This window comes from Peromyscus californicus, unplaced genomic scaffold (genome assembly GCF_007827085.1).
Source record: "Peromyscus californicus insignis strain IS unplaced genomic scaffold, ASM782708v3 Scaffold_17__1_contigs__length_78620276, whole genome shotgun sequence".
In the NCBI taxonomy this organism is placed as follows: Eukaryota; Metazoa; Chordata; class Mammalia; order Rodentia; family Cricetidae; genus Peromyscus; species Peromyscus californicus.
The window spans coordinates 3,582,091-3,599,018 of NW_026294469.1; the positions used below are offsets into that span (position 1 = coordinate 3,582,091).

Sequence of the window (16,928 nt, forward strand, 5' to 3'; positions counted from 1 at the left end):
TCCTGTTTTCTGTCCTGGCTGTTTCATACAGCTTATCGTTTTGTATGTACTGTTTTGTGTTCTGCATTTTTAAAGGCCATAATGACAGGTGACTAGTGTAATTACAAGTTTCAGATTGCCAGTCCTTTCCAGTTTGCTTATATGTCCCTCAGGTAGCATTGCCCCATCCGACTCGCCCTCGAGGAGCACAGGCTGAGGGGCAGCAGGTCTTGCTGGTGATAACACAATTCTGTGGTCAAATCAAACATTTTACACTCTGCCTTTTCAAACAGCCTAGAGTGAGTGTTCCCTTAGGACTAATTTTGTAATAAATGACTAAATACTAATTTAGGTGACTATTAAATTTGTGTAACAATCCATATTTCTCATTACACCCTTAATCCTGGAACTCTACATGGTATCATAGTTAATACCTTTGTTTAGAACCATTGTTCTTCATTTCATTTCTTTAGGATGTACGCTTAGGAATTTCAGAGAGAGGGAGGGAGGGAGAGAAAGAGAGCGAGCGCTTTTCCAATGTTTTGTATCAATTTTCATTCTCACCGTCAATGGTCTGGGTAAAACAATGGGTTACCCACACTTCCCCAGGAAAGGAAGTCCATTTGAGTGTGTTTTCTTTTTGCTCCAAACAATTTGATTTTGTTTTCTCTTGCTTTTGTTGTTGTTGTTATTTGTTTTGTTTTTGAGACAGGGTCTCAGTATGTAGCCCTGGCTGGCCTGGAACCCACTCTGTAGCCCAGGCTGACCTCTGCCGTACAGAGATCCCCCTGCCTCTGCCTCCTGAGTGATGGGAATAAAGGCGTTCCTTACCATCCCTGGCACCTGATTTTTGACTCAGAGTCTGATTGTTGGACTGCAATATGGAGCTGTCTCTCAACACCAGCTTCTCTAGTACACTGGATTTTTGACATTGTGTTCATGTGATTAAAATCTTAGTTTAACAAATTTAACCTTAGAGATCTTGTAATTTTTAAGTGAAGTTTTATGGATATACAACTTACTACTTGAATGTTTACTTAGAAAAATCATAGTATACACATTATTCTTAGACTTATCATATTTCTTTTTTTTCTTTTCTCCTTCTCTTTCTTTCCCATTCTTTCTTTCTCTTCCTGCTCCTTCTCTCACCGTGTCTTTAAAAAACCTTTTTTTTTTTTTTTAACAGCCAGGCTGTGGTGTCGCACGCCTTTAATCCCAGCACTCAGGAGGCAGAGGCAGGCGGATCTCTGTGAGTTCGAGGCCAGCCTGGTCTACAAAGCAAGTTCCAGGAAAGGCGCAGAGCTACACAAAGAAACCCTGTCTCAAAAAACCAAAAAAACCAAAAAACAAAAACAAAACCCTTTTTGACATTTTAAGTATTTGCGTGGGTGTTCATGTGCCACACATACAGCACCTGTGGAATCACAGAGCAGCTTGTAGGAGTGAAGTGTTTCCTTCTGTCACTCAGGTGTTGGGATTGAATTCAGGTCATGGAGCCTGGCAGCAAGTGCCTTTATCTCTTGAGCCATCTTGCCACCCTTGTGTATTTTTGTGGCAGGGAAGCAGATGGCTCATAGAGGGGAGCCAGTGTGCATTGTGGCCGCAGCAAACCCAGCTCTACATGCTTGTACTTTAATTTGATAATTTAATAAACAATCAAAGAAGGAAATAGCACCTACTGCTCAAGTTTAGAGTCTTCGAATATTTTATAAAACTGCCAGGTGGTGGTGGCGCATGCCTTTAATCCCAGCACTCGGGAGGCAGAGGCAGGCGGAGCTCTGTGAGTTCGAGGCCAGCCTGGTCTACAAAGTGAGTTCCAGGAAAGGCGCAAAACTACACAGAGAAACCCTGTCTCAAAAAAAAAAAAAAAAAAAAACCTTAATAATGATATGTTAAAAACAGGACCGGAGCCGGGCGGTGGTGGTGCACGCCTTTAATCCCAGCACTTGGGAGGCAGAGGCAGGCGGATCTCTGTGAGTTCGAGGCCAGCCTGGTCTACAAAGCGAGATCCAGGAAAGGAGCAAAGCTACACAGAGAAACCCTGCCTCGAAAATACCAAAATAAATAAATAAATAAATAAATAAATAAAATAAAAACAGGACTGGGAGAGGGAGGTGTCGGAAGAGCATGGAAGACGGCCCCCTGGCATGTTCTTTAATCCGTGTTTGTGTTAGACTGCCTGTTCATTTTCCCTAGGTGCGGCTTTGGTAGGCAATGTTCCCGCTCATTCTGCTGTCTGGTCACGTCTCTCAGTCCATGACATCTGTCGCAGGCGTGACTTGGTGATCTGATCATGCCTCTGCTACAGCAGAAATTTAAAATGTGCCACCTTAATAACTTGTGTGTCATTAATAAACCGTCGATTTTGGAAAACAAACACATGATGTATTTTCCAGATGTATTGTGAAGTTGCAGTGTTGAGTAAACTCTACGACATTATCATAGAGTCATGGGAACAGTAGGGGGCTGCAGTGGAACTGCTGTGGCGTTCCTGTTTCTTCCTCGTTGGAGACTCCTTTCTGTTCATTGTAGAAACGATTACATTTCTCTGTAAACTGCTGCTTTCGCCCAGGCAGGGCGGTTTTGCGTTTCTCTCCTTTTTAGGGTTTATTTTATTTTTATCGATATATGTATGTGCAAGTACACGTACTGCTGATGCCCATGTTGCTGCCTGATGTGGGTGCTGGGGACTGAACTCGTCCTCTATAAGAGCAGCAAGACGTCTTAGCCATTCTCCAGCCTCTATCTTCCTTTTGCTGAAATGGGTTTTTTAAAATGCAAGACTTGTTTTTAGTCTGGGGTTGGCTTTGTGTAGGCAAAAAGGAGATTTTTGTTTGTTATTGTGGGATATATTCCCTGTGAAAACACTATTTAACCTTCAATTTATGTTTTGTTGGTGTTGGGGTTTTTGAGATGGTTTTTGTCTGAAGCCTTGGCTAACCTGAAGCCTTGGCTAAACTGTAGGCCAGGCTGCCCTAGGACTCAGTCTCACAAATGCAGGGATTACAGGTGAGGGCCGGATTACAGGTGAGGGCCAGATTTCAGGTGAGGGCCAGATTACAGGTGAGGGCCGGATTACAGGTGAGGTTTCGATTACAGGTGAGGGCCAGATTTCAGGTGAGGGCCACATGACAGGTGAGGCCCAGGATTACAGGTGAGGCCTGGGATTACAGGTGAGGGCCAGGATTACAGGTGAGGTTTCAATTATAGGTGAGGGCCAGATTTCAGGTGAGGGCCACATGACAGGTGAGGGCCAGGGTTACAGGTGAGGGCCCATTACAGGTGAGGCTAGAATTGCAGATGTAATTCCACCATACTTAGCCATATTGTAAACCATTGAATTGTAAAACTGTAGTTACAAATAAGACATCAGTGCACAATTATGTAGTTAACGGGTTTGAAAATTTAAGAGAAACCTTACCATTGTATAGTAAGGAAGCCTGGCTTCTGGAGCTGCCCATGTAAGGCCACCTTAGATTATTTTAAGAGTCTAGTGGGTAAGGGCTGTGTTTGCAGAATGAGAGTTACCGAGTGTTGTTCTCGGGAGAGGCAGGAAATCATTTTAAGCAATTTATGTGCTCCAAAGACTGGCAAGTAGGAATCCTCTCAGGAATAGCTTCTTAAGAATAGCATGGACTTTGTTATTTAAAATAACTCATTATTCATCACCTTCCCCAAGTTATTTCTCAGGCTGTCCCTGTCTCTGCCAGGCACTGCTTTAGTGAGAGTCTTTACTCAGCATAAGATGTAGAAACAGTCAACAGGTGATGGATGGCCGAGCCCCCTCCAGCCCTGATACAGAGTTCCGTGGGGTTTGCCATCTTCCCTCATCCATTCATGCACTGGCCTGTTCAACAAGAGCAGCCTAGACCAACCAGAGCTTTCTGCACGCACATGTGTGTAGGACCATCCACCAGTGCGTGGGCAGCTACCAGTGGCTGCACCCCGGAAGGAAGTTAACTTCCTCTGTCCCCGCAGCCATCACTTGCCACTTGTTCTTCAGCTAGGGATGAACCTCCTGAGCTTCTCCCACATCCATCTTGGAATGTCGACTGGCTTGATCTAGTAGTAGCTGCTGTGAGTTCCTGAATGCACTAGCATGTCGTTTCTCGACACTTCTCCCCATTCTCCAGCTCTCACGTTTTATCTGCCATCTCTTCCCTGGTGCTCCCCGAGCCTTGGGATAGGTTTGATGTAGATGCCCACTTGGGCTGGGCACTCAGTGTTCACTTATTCTTTGACCAGTTATGAGCTGACTGATGCCCACTGCAAATGGAACCTCCCCTGACCAAGGTTAAGAGCTGCCCTAGTCTGTGGGTATAAACATAAATATTTTGAAGGCAATTTGACAGCACGGCTCTTTAGAAAATAACAGTAGTAAGTGTCCCCTAAAGTCCTACGACAATCCCATCCGTGGGACTTTGGCCAGGTGTATGTTTCAGGCATGAGTTCCCTCCTCTGGAGCAGGTCTCACATCTAGGCAGAAGGTGGTTGGTTACTCCCCTAGCTGTCGTGCCACTGTTGTGCCCATGGGCATCTCTTGAATGGCAGGTCCCACCACTAGAAAAGTCTGTTGACTACTTTTCTCCCTCTGTGGCCTGATTTCTTAATCACCCTCCTAATCATCGGGCTTGGGAAGAATGAACATCATTTCATTTGTTTTATTATTTGGGACAGGTCTCATGATCCCAGTTTGGTCTCCAAATCTCTGTGTAGCCAAGGATGACCTTGAACTCCTCCGAGTGCTGGGACTGCAGGTCTGAATAGTCATGCCCAGCTTATGTGGTACTAGAGAGCAAACCTCTGCATGCCAGACAATATCCTATCAGCTGCGATTCAGCGCTAGCCCAGAGCTGGCATTTTAATCTTTGAGCAAGTAGGGTGGCGAAGTGCTCAGGCTTCAGAGTTAGACTGGGTGTTCCTAACTCCCAGCCTGTCTGTCTGGAGGATGGCACCACTGAGTGGAACGACCATCAAGGTGGTTTCACATTTTATTTCCTCATCTCCTCTCCAGTATGGTTCAGCAGGGGCATTTCCTAGGGTGCTGTCCAGCCTGAGATCTCTAGAGATGCTAATGCAGAAAGAAAGTGTTGGGAGTATTTTAAACTGAGATCTTTCAGAATAAATTTGAGTTTTTCCTTTGAATATTTTTCTACTAAAAATTGAGTTAAGAAAATTCCTTTAAGTGAACCTTTTATTGCGTATTTTTAGCTGCCGTTGAAGGTGGGCCACTTTTCTTTTTGCTGTTGGCGTAGAGTTTTCGTTTTCATTCTTTGACTGTATGTTGTGTGTTAGGAGTATGGGGACATGCTATGACATGTTTGTGGGGGTTAGAGACAGCTCGTGGGAGTTGGCTCTCTCCTTCTACCACATCAGTCCTGGGGATAGAACACAGATCGTCAGGCTTGGCAGCAAGCTCCTTTACTTGCTGAGCCCTTTCGTTGGTCTAGAGGTCCAACACTTGGGATTGAATATAGCTGTGAAGTCCTGTCTTGATATGACTGGAGAGAACTAGGCAGTCTCTCAGCCAGTGAGTGGTGTGAGCTGCCAGCTGACAGCAGCTGGCCCAACACGGCTTCCCTCAAGTAGTGCTGTGCCGCCTTCTCGTGGAGACCAAGGCCTTTGTGTTGTGCACGGTAACAGCTTCCTGCACTGTAGTTAGAGAGCTTGAGATGCTGGACAAGACAGATAGGAGCACAGGCCGGGGACTACTGCTGGGGTTGGCATGCTTGTGCAGCAAGTACCACCACCCAGTGAGCCAGCCAGCCAGCCCGTGAGCCGTTCTTGCAGGAGGCTTTTGGTTTTGCTGCTGTTAAGTTGGATGTGGTCTTCATAGCCTCTGATATGAAGACCTTAGAGACACAGGATTTGCCGCTAGTCCCTCTTAGGTCTCAGTGGCTGCCTTGGCACCGTTGATTGTACCTCATGCACTATGACACAAACTAAAAATAAACTGTAGTTTAAAGATGAAAAGAAATTCAGTGTCTTTCTGAGAACAAAGCCTCATCAGTTGCGTTTGGAATGTCCTGGAGAAACTTCAAAGAGTTTTTTTCCCTTGAAATGTTGGTCCACACAGGGCCAGATGACCAAGTACTTCCTTGTATTCTCAACAGGGTAGAGTGAAAAATTCAGAACCATTTTATGACCAATGGCTCATTTTCAAAAACTGAACTATGGTTGTGAGATGAGCGTGAGGAACCCCATCTGAGGGTTCCAACAGCTGTCTTTTTATTTGTGTACATTTTAACTTTCTGTTCTGGAACATTTCCTGCATATTGTGCTGACTTCGGATAACTATGATGGACTGCCTGAGGTGCGCTGACTTATACACAGGTTTATTTTGCTCACAGTGTTGGAAGGTTCAGGTACCTGGCGTTGGCCTTAGTTTAGTTCTGTGAGGGCCGCCTATGCTCATCAGATCATGATAGATATCAAGAGAGGATCAGGTGATCACACAGCAAGACAGGAAGCAGAGAGGGGCTGCAGAGGCCAGGCTCAACATCTTGTCACAGTTCTCTTTGAATTATTACCCAGGGCCCGTGAGGTATACCTAAATCCCTTTCAGGGCACTCCCCAGTGTGTGAGCCTGAGCAGACACCCATGAGTACCTGCTGTACCCGTGTGTGAGCCTGAGCAGACAGTGGTGAGTGCCTGCTGTACCCGTGTGTGAGCCTGAGAAGACAGCGGTGAGTGCCTGCTGTACCCGTGTGTGAGCCTGAGCAGACAGTGGTGAGTGCCTGCTGTACCCGTGTGTGAGCCTGACCGGACAGGGACAGCTGTGAGCGCCTGCTGTACCCGTGTGTGAGCCTGAGCAGACAGTGGTGAGTGCCTGCTGTACCCGTGTGTGAGCCTGAGCAGACAGTGGTGAGTGCCTGCTGTACCCGTGTGTGAGCCTGAGCAGACAGCCGTGAGTGCCTGCTGTACCCATGTGTGAGCCTGAGCAGACAGTGGTGAGTGCCTGCTGTACCCGTGTGTGAGCCTGAGCAGACAGCTGTGAGTACCTGCTGTACCCATGCTGTGTGGTTGATGGACGGGACCTCAGGAGAGAAAATGCCTTTGCTGGACTGGTGTCCACATGTTTTTCCATTTAAATGATAAGATGGTATGTGAACTAACGGGGAACACTTGGTGCCATGAATAATTAATTCCTGTGGTTCTCGGGAAGCTAATTTTAGCCAAGATGATGAAGCAAAAGCAGCAGTAGATAGTTGACTGAACTGCAAGCAGGGTGGGTGGGAAATGGCCCGTGTGGAAACGCATCTGCTCTGGAGAGCAGGGCTCACTCCTCACTGACCCCTCCACTGCCTGCCGAGGAAGACACCGGAGCGCAGTTAGTGAACCCAGGAGCTGGGAGCCTGTGCCACATCTAGACTCTAGGTGTGCTGTAGAGTGAGAACGAACAGCTTGTGTTTGGAGGGCCGTGTAGTCACGACACAGACCTCCCAGCTACAGTCGGGGGTGTGAGTGTGACACAGACCCCCCAGCTACGATCAGGGGTGTGAGTGTGACACGGACCTCCCAGCTATGGTCGGGGGTGTGAGTGTGACACGGACCCCCCAGCTAAGGTCAGGGGTGTGAGTGTGCCACAGACCACCCAGCTAAGGCTGGGGGTGTGAGTGTGACACAGACCTCCCAACTCTGATCAGGGGTGTGAGTGTGACACAGACCTCCCAGCTAAGGCTAAGTGCTGCTTTGAGTTCTTCACAAGTGAGCTGACCTTCCTGTTTGTCGTGTTGCTGATTTACGCGTCCTTTTAAGTGGGGACAGGCAGCGGAAGGCAGCTAAGGCTGGGCAGAAGTACAGAGTGCCAGCGGGTTAGCACGCCACACAAATACCGTCTTAACGTCTCCCTCTGTACGTACCCTCCATGCGAGCCCATGCTTGTATTTTGACTGTGGTTCGCCCTCTGGCAGTCTGTCTCATGTAGGATATTCCTCAGGCAGAGGTGTGGATGTTCATACACGTGGGGGCTCACTTTCTTTCCCTTACACACACACACACACACACACACACACACACACACACACACACACACTTCATGTTGGGCACAATCTAATAAATTTTTAGTAGGGGAGTATACTGGCCATGTATTTACATAGTGAAAAATTAGCAACATTGTTGTTGTTGCTGTTGTTTTGTTTCCATTTCAGAGCTCAGGACTTTCTTTTCCTCATACCGTTTACAGAGATCTGGGTTTTGCATTGGTTTCTAGTGTGGACGGAGACTCTGTATTCTTGCATGGTCTTCACTTCTTTGGCGTTGGCTGGCCTCCTCTTGGGCTCGCTGCAGAACTGGCTAATGGCAATGTCCCAGTGGGGAATGAGTGTGTCGTGGGGGTGTTCTCAACCTTGAGAGTTCAGGCCAGGTGGTGACACCCTTTGATCTGCTCTACAAATCAAACTGACTTCATGTGTGTCCTGTTTTCTCTTTTGTTTGTTTTTGAAGTAGGATCTTGCCCTATAGCTCAACTTCATGATCCTCCTGCCCCAGCCTCCCAAGTACTGGTATTGCAGGTCTGCACTACCATGCCCAGCCCTTATAGGTATAAAGTTTGGATTCAGCTTTGCACTTTAAAAATGGATCACCACCTTCCTTTGGCTGTGGTCTAGCAATGTTAGTGTAGCTTTCTATTTATATCTTTATATTGACTGTCAGCTCCTTGGCCACAATTTAAAGGTTTACTAAGGCGCCTATTATAATCGAGCACTGAGACCTCCCTGACTTTGAAGCGTCAGAGGTGGAGTCAGGAAGCATCTCGCCTCTTCAGATTCTTGGCACAATTTAATCTGCTTGCTTACCTTCCCTCTGTCCAGTGAATGGGGTTATGGAACGATATATCCTGTTTTACCAAATGCTTTTAAAGTAAGACTTCCAATAAAATGTTTTGTTTGTTTCTTTGACAGAAATCATAGTCCGTTAATGAGTTTTGGGGCCAGCTTTGTCAGCTTTTTGGTAAGTTGATATCCAAAGAGACATTGCTGTAAACAGTGTAAACTAACACTGTTTGCCTGCCGGCTCTGTAGACACTTTTGTAGAAAAGCTAGAGTTTTTTCCCCATTGTCCAATGTCTGTGAGATAAATGTTCTCCCCAGTTTTAGAAATAAAATGCTTATATATAATTTTTGAGAGTTATATTTTTCCCAACCCGACTTTTTTAGAATAAAAATCTAACTGAAAGTCCTTCAGAGATTAAGATGGTGTGTGACAAGAGGGAAAGTCTTTGGTAAGAAAGGTCAGCGAAAGGTCAGCTCCAAACCTGAGTAACAGCAGCCTAGACGATGAGTTCAGTGAGCGAGCTAAAGTATTGCTGTACTCCTGCTGGAGAGCGGGGGAGACGGGGGAGACGGGGAGACGGGGAGACGGAGGAGACGGGGAGACGGGGAGACGGGGAGACGGAGGAGACGGGGAGACGGGGAGACGGGGAGACGGAGGAGACGGGGAGATGGGGAGACGGAGGAGACGGGGAGACGGGGAGACGGGGAGGTCGGGGAGACGGAGGAGACGGGGAGACGGGGAGATGGGGAGACGGAGGAGACAGGGAGACGGGGAGACGGGGAGGTCGGGGAGACGGAGGAGATGGGGAGACGGGGAGGTCGGGGAGACGGAGGAGATGGGGAGACGGAGGAGACGGGGAGACGGGGAGACGGAGGAGACGGGGAGACGGCGAGACGGGGAGACGGAGGAGACAGGGGAGACGGAGGAGACGGGGAGACGGCGAGACGGCGAGACGGGGAGACGGAGGAGATGGGGAGACGGAGGAGATGGGGAGACGGGGAGACGGAGGAGATGGGGAGACGGGGAGATGGAGGAGACAGGGGAGACGGAGGAGATGGGGAGACGGAGAGGTCGGGGAGACGGAGGAGACGGGGAGACGGAGGAGATGGGGAGACAGAGGAGACGGGGAGACGGAGGAGATGGGGAGACGGAGGAGACGGGGAGACGGAGAGGTCGGGGAGACGGAGGAGATGGGGAGACGGAGGAGACGGTCGGGGAGACGGAGGAGACGGGGAGACGGAGAGGTCAGGGACACGGAGGAGACGGGGAGACGGAGAGGTCAGGGACACGGAGGAGATGGGGAGACGGAGGAGATGGGGAGACGGAGGAGACGGGGAGACGGAGGAGACGGGGAGACGGAGGAGACGGGGAGACGGGGAGACGGGGAGACGGAGGAGACGGGGGAGTTGGAGGAGGTCGGGGAGATGGGGAATGGGGGAGATGGGCTACGGTAGTGTTTCCAGTCAACTGGTCAGTATAGAAAGTGGGATGCTTTTGTTTTTCAGAAATGCTTGTCACACAACCTAGTTTTAAACACATTTTTAAAAAGTCATCATAGAATTGTGTAATGGGGAAACTGTGCTGAGTAAATAACAAAGGGAGAGAAAATTTACAATCGAGATTGAGAAAGACAGCAGCCAGTGGCATGCTGTAGACAGCCTTCCTGGTCCTTGGCCAGGGCGAGGAAGCTGGGTTTTCACTCCAGCTACTGATTTTCTCTTAATGGAACAAAAGTTTTAAGGCCTCCTCTTTGTAGGAATGCTAGCTCCATACCTAGGGGAAGATTGTTCTAGATGGAACTGTAACATTAGTGTCTGTCTTAGTTATTTTTCCTGTGGCTGGATAAAATACCAGTCAAAAGCAGCTGAAGAGAGGACGGTTTGTTGTGCGTCACAGTGTGAGGTTTTAGTCCATAATGGTCAGGGCCAGCCTGGGAAAGGTAGGAGATCCTATCTCTTTTTTTTATTTTTATTTTTTAAAGATTTGTTTATTTATTATGTATACAGTGTCCTCCCTGCATGTATGCCTGCAGGTCAGCAGAGGCCACCAGATCTCATGATAGGTGGTTATGAGCCACCATGTGGTTGCTGGGAATTGAACTCAGGACCTCTGGAAGAGCAGCCAGTGTTCTCAACCACTGAGCCATCTCTCCAGTCCCTAACTATTCTTTTACCAGCATTATTTTGTTCAGTATTTAAGCCAGATATTCATCAGTGGGTACAGTGAACTTTTTCATGGGACACTGTCATAAAAACTGAGTCAAAAATGAGAGTATTTCTATTAAGTTTAATTTTAAAAAAGAGTATAAAAGACAACCATAAGGACATTCACCATCATATACTTTTTCATGCTGGCATAATGGAGATACAAAGTCTTATTTTCTACTGAGATTATAGTTTCTTTAGTGACTAGGGTGTACTGTAACAGTGTGAACCCTCTCACTTGAGAATAATTGAGATGCTTTTCCTAGTGTGGCATCTCAATGGTGACAAAGCCTATGTTTACTGACTCACTCGTCCTTTCTGTTTCCCGGAAGAATGCCATGATGACATTCGAGGAAGAGAAGATGCAGGTGGCGTGTGATGACTTAAAAACTACAGAAAAGCTGTGTGAAAGTGAGGAGGCCGGAGTCATCGAAACGATTAAGAATAAAATTAAGAAGAACGTAAGTGCCTCGGCTCTAGCTTGTGGGTGTTACCTTTCCCTAAGCAGGGGTGCTGAGCTGTCTGAGAAGGGAGAAAGTTAGATAAAGGCAGAGGCAGGCAGGCAGTGGGTGATGTGGCTGCCAGCTTTAGGTTCTTTCCTTGATCCCCTCAGTGATGGACTGCAACATGGAATTGAAGATCAAATAAACCCCTTTCCTAAGCTGCTTTTAGTTAGGTTAATTTATCACAGCAGAAGTGAGAACAGTGTAGCTCCGGGGGAGGCTCTTGAGGTGAGGGTTTCCTGTGTGTGATTAAACACACAGGGATGGTAGCTGATAGAATAACCACGTGTTGGCATGTTTCTGGAATCCAGCTGTTGGCCTAAGCTTCCTGGGAGTTGCTGCCTTTGGTTTAAGCGAAGTCTCAGTAAAGTCACCATCCGGGCTGGGAAGACAGCTCGCTCAGTTGTGAAGTGCTTGCTGTGGACACATGAGGACTTGAGCTCAGTCCTCAGAACCCACAAAACAGACCAGGCATGACGGCATGTACTTACAACCCCAGCATCGGGGAGGCACAGATGGGTCAGCCTAGCCTAACCAGTCTAAAAGCAAGGTGTGGTGTGGTGAGATGCCTCACTGGGTAAAGGCTCTTGCTGCCAAATCTGACAGCCTGAGTTCAATCAGCAGGGCCCATGTGGTAGAAGGAGAGAACTGACTACCACTGGCCCTACATGTATACAGTGGTGTACACATGTGCATGTGCACACACATACACACATAGACACATAAGCACACACACGGACACAGTGGATGACTACAGTGTTGCACTTCACATTTTACCTGGTAATAATGTTTTCTCTAAGTTCATTCCCATGCCGGCTGAGGTCATCCCTGTCGGGATGGCCCCACAGCCTAAACACAGGGCTGCGTGCTGCAGGAGCTCCTCAGCCCTCTGGTGACCCTGCATGGTATATGCTGTTGCCTGAAGGACAGAGGGCACAGATGGACATTTTCTGTACCAGCGACTGCTGGGGCTGGACACGGAGCAACAGTGACCGTGATGGATTATGTTAAAGTTTAATAAAACGAGGAAAATGGTTTTTCATATGCACTGTTGACATACACGTAGAAACATGTATTTCTTACACCACTCTGAAACTATGTACAGTTACTTCAGTCTGTTCTGTGTCACAGTGGTTTTTCTCATTCCGTTTAGAAACATCCTTATGACAAAGAGTAGCATTAAAAATGTAATTTGAGCCGGGCGGTGGTGGCGCATGCCTTTAATCCCAGCACTCGGGAGGCAGAGCCAGGCGGATCTCTGTGAGTTCGAGGCCAGCCTGGTCTCCAAAGCGAGTTCCAGGAAAGGCGCAAAGGTACACAGAGAAACCCTGTCTTGAAAAACAAAAAACAAAAAACAAAACAAAAAAAAATGTAATTTGACTTTCTGCTTTTTTTGCTTCCATCTCTTAAATTTCGGGTATGGTTTCTGATTTAGTTAGAGGTAATTTTTGATTTCAGGATTTATTCTGATTAGGCTATGTAACCAGTTTCTCACCCTTGCATTTCAGTTACCCACTGCGAAGGATACACCCTAATATTAGTGTTCCCTAAAGGCAGGGTGTAAAATGGCCTTTCAGGATGTCTGCTGTGTGGGGTGTATTGTATACTAATATCTTTCATGTGCATTAAAAATTTACATTGTCTGAAAAAGGATGGATCCCTTACTAGTTTTTATTGTCATTTTTCATGTTTCTCATAAATTCCATCACTTACAGTATGGTGCTGCATTACAGTGTTCTCTCGGACAGCAAATTGTTGACAGCTGGAGTGAAGCGGCGGCATGTGAGACCCAGGCCTCCAGGATATTCTGGTCTTGCTTTAGAGTGGCCTCCAGGCTCCGCAGTTCCCCTGGGAATCATCTTGTACCGTGGAGCTGTAGATGTGGACATTTGGAGGCTGTGTTTTTCTCGGGTGTGATTTATGACGTTTGCTTTCTCTTCACAACACAGGTTGATGCCCGCAAATCTGCTCCCTCAATGGTTGATCGACTTCAGAGGCAAATCATTATTGCTGACTGCCAGGTCTACCTGGCTGTGCTGTCATTTGTGAAGCAAGAGCTGTCAGGTAAGTGGAGCAGTTTTAATGCTCTCAGTGTTCTGTGGACACATTTTTAATGCTGTCACTGTAAGTAAATTTGTTGCAACTCTGTGGGTTTGGTATCCTGACTACTTTGGGAGTCAGGCAACACCTTGAGCTGCTTAGGACAGCTGGCTGGAGCTGCAAAGAGACAGCTCAGCCCTGGAGGGCGAGGTAGCCTGGACACCTGGAGCTGCTTAGGACAGCTCTGATGGCTGGAGCTGCTTAGGACAGCTCAGCCCGGGAAGGGAAGTCTTTCTGACTGCTCAGGAGAGTCAGGCCTGGAACTGCTTAAGCAGGGAAGGATATCCTGACTGATTGAGAAAGTCAGGCAATACCTGGTGTGGTGGGGGATGGTCTCCCCACAGCATATAGCAATCCTGCTTCTCTGCTGGAGAGCTGCTGCAGCTGAGCTTTGCTCAGCTCCCACTTAAGGGGGCTTCCTTGCAGAGCTCTGCTTCTCCAGCCTAAGATGGTGCTTCTTTTGCTTCACTCTGCAAAAGGGGAAACCCCTGCAAAAATGTAGCAATCTCCTCCAGCTCAGGAGAAAAGTGTTACTTTTTCAGCTCTCTTTAGCTCTGTCCACTATGGTATATCCCAGCAAGGTTCTTGTGTTCAGCTCCTCTATGCTCTGTCCACTATGGGACGTCCCAGCAAGGTTCTTGTGTTCAGCTCCCCCTTGCTCTGCCCACTATGGGACATCTTAGCAAGGTTCTTCTGTTCAGCTCCCCCTTGCTCTGTCCACTATGGGACGTCTCAGAAAGGATCTTCTGTTCAGCTGCTCCTTGCTCTGTCTACTATGTGATGTCTCAGCAAGGATCTTCTCTATGTCAGTGAATGAAGATCTTCACACCCAAAACTCCTTTGAGAAAGAGATTTATTTGGGAAGGAGGAGTCCAGGAGAGCAGCTGCCTCTACCAGGGTGGAGAGAACAGCTCACAACTGACCAGGCAGGACAGTTTATATAGGATCTCTTGGGGGCAGAGTCAACTGTGATTGGTTAGTTTTTTTTCTGCCCCAGTTTTGTGGGGTAGGGATAGAGATGACCCTGATTTCAGAGCCAAACTGTGTTTCTTTCACTGGCCTTTCTTGGCTTTTTGACACTGCCTCTAAGGCCAGGGTACATTTCTTTCACTGACTCTGATTCTAGGGACCAAGAGTATTTCTTTGGTACCGATTTCAGAGTCAGAGCATGTTTCCTTGGTTCTGGGTTTGGGGATAAAGTGTTCATTTCTCTGGCTGAGGTTCCAGACCCAGGCTGTGTTTCTTTCCCTGGTGCTGGGCTCCAGGGTCAGGGTGCTACTGTTCTGCTCTGCGATTGGTTAGCTTCACAAGTCAGTTGGCCAGGGCCAGAGATAGCTCTGATCTGAGCCAAACTGTGTTTCTTTCACTGGCCTTATCTGAGCCATCTTTCCCTAGTTCTGGGCTCCAGGGTCGGGGTGGGTTTCTGTAGTCAGGCTCCTTTCCCTACAGTCACTATTCCATGGACACATTTTTAATGCTGTTCACTATTCTATGGACACAGTCAGTAATATTGATTTTTAAATACATACATGGCAGGACTTGGGGGGCAGTGGCTACTGATTTGTTACTTAGGAAATTGAAACTGTGGGAGCTTAATGTGTGCTCAGCAGCGTCGTTTGGTCCTGAAGTCTGCATCACAGTCTTCAGTCTTAAGATAATTTTGTCTTTCTTAGAGAAATTGCTAGTGTCTTTTATGTGGGGGCATACGATAGTACCTTGGTCATCAAGTTGTACGTGTTTTTCTTTAAAGTGAAATCAAACTGGTTTAGATTTAGCTTCTCGGGAAATGGTTGTGAGCTCCTGCAGTGTCAAGTATATCAGGAACAATTCCTGCTGTTCTGAGTGCCTGGTGTCACAGCGGCTTCTGCGGGGTGTAAACTGTGTTGTCACTGTCTGCCCAGCATTCCAGGCTTTCACTGCTTCGCTTTCCTGAGTCGGGTGGTTCAGATGAGTCCAGCACGGCATGCCGCGGGTCTGATTTCCCGGTCTGCGTGTGTCCTGAGTCGGGTGGTTCAGATGAGTCCGGCACACCATGCCGCGGGTCTGATTTCCTGGTGTGTTTGTGTCCTGAGTCGGGTGGTTCAGATGAGTCCGGCACGGCATGCCGCGGGTCTGATTTCCTGGTGTGTTTGTGTCCTGAGTCGGGTGGTTCAGATGAGTCCGGCACGGCATGCCGCGGGTCTGATTTCCCGGTCTGCGTGTGTCTCTTGGATGCTGAGGGCAGAAACCTGCCCCTTTGACCAGACAGGATTTACGTATGGGGGAAATAAGAGAAGAAAACACTAAGTGGAAATCAGTTCAAATTCATTCTCAGAAACACGTTTTCTCTCAAAATTTACACGAAGATGATTTTTCCCTGTGAAATATAATTTATACTTTTCTTTCTAAACAACTGGAAATCATTTCCTCCCCTTTTCTTCTGCGTCCGTTTCTGTCTCCTACTTGATGCTGTTTTCTGTTCAGCGTTAGTTGAAAGAAGATTTAACTTTTTATTTATTTACTCTTGACTCCTAACATTTAAACTTCCAAACATCTGTCTTTCTTTGAAAATATGTCCTCAGAGCACATCTGCTTTTACCGTTTGTTCTGGTTCTTTTTTTGTTGTTTTTCCCTCCCTGGGACTTTTTCTCGTTACTCTCTCAACACCTGACTAACAAGGCAACTCTAACGTGCTGAGAGCTCACCGTGGGTGTGAGGCAATCAAGGTGAAGTATCCCCACCCCACCCCTCCCCATCCCATTCCCCACCTCACCCCACCCCCCACCTCACCCCCCACCCCCACCCCTGCCCTGCTGATCAGAACTGTGCAGTGACTGAGGGGCAGCACACCTTACCTGGAACACCACAGTCATGGCAAGTTCTCGATCGCTCGTCATTTTGTATTCTTTTTCTGATGCCCAAGAATTCTGGTGAGGAACCCATTTTAGCAGTTAAGAAAACGATCTTGCCAGGATTGGTGGTTCATGCCTTTAATTCTAGCACTCGGGAGGCAGAGGCAGGGAGATCTCTGTGAGTTTGAGGCCAGCCTGGACTAGTTCCAGGACAGCCAGAGCTACACAAAGAGACACTGTCTCAAGAATTAAAAAGTATAAAGAAAATGTCTAAGAGAGAGGTAACCAGGTGTGTTGGTACACAAATCCCAGCTCCGGGGGACTGACCAAGCCTGGAGCATCCCTTGAGCCCAGGAGTTCAGGACCAGCCTGGGCAGCAAAAGAGCACACCTCTCTCTGCCTCCCCCTTCCCTCTCCCCAATTTTATTTTTATTTCTGTATCTTGAGTACATGTTGAATACCCTTGGAAGCCAGCAGAAGGCGTCAGAGCTGGCGTTAGAGGTGGTTTTGAGCTGCCTGACATGGGTGCTGGGCAC

General features: G+C 47.7%; 1 protein-coding gene across 1 annotated transcript in view; it reads left to right on the forward strand.

Moving 5' to 3' along the window:
• The window catches only part of Ttc39c (tetratricopeptide repeat domain 39C), a 95,650-nt gene that overhangs the window by 24,792 nt on the left and 53,930 nt on the right, over positions 1-16,928 (forward strand). The window contains exons 2-4 of the mRNA XM_052741556.1: positions 8,883-8,931; positions 11,291-11,419; positions 13,411-13,525. Of these exons, the coding sequence (XP_052597516.1) occupies positions 8,883-8,931; positions 11,291-11,419; positions 13,411-13,525 (293 nt within the window). The remainder of the gene's footprint in view (positions 1-8,882; positions 8,932-11,290; positions 11,420-13,410; positions 13,526-16,928) is intronic.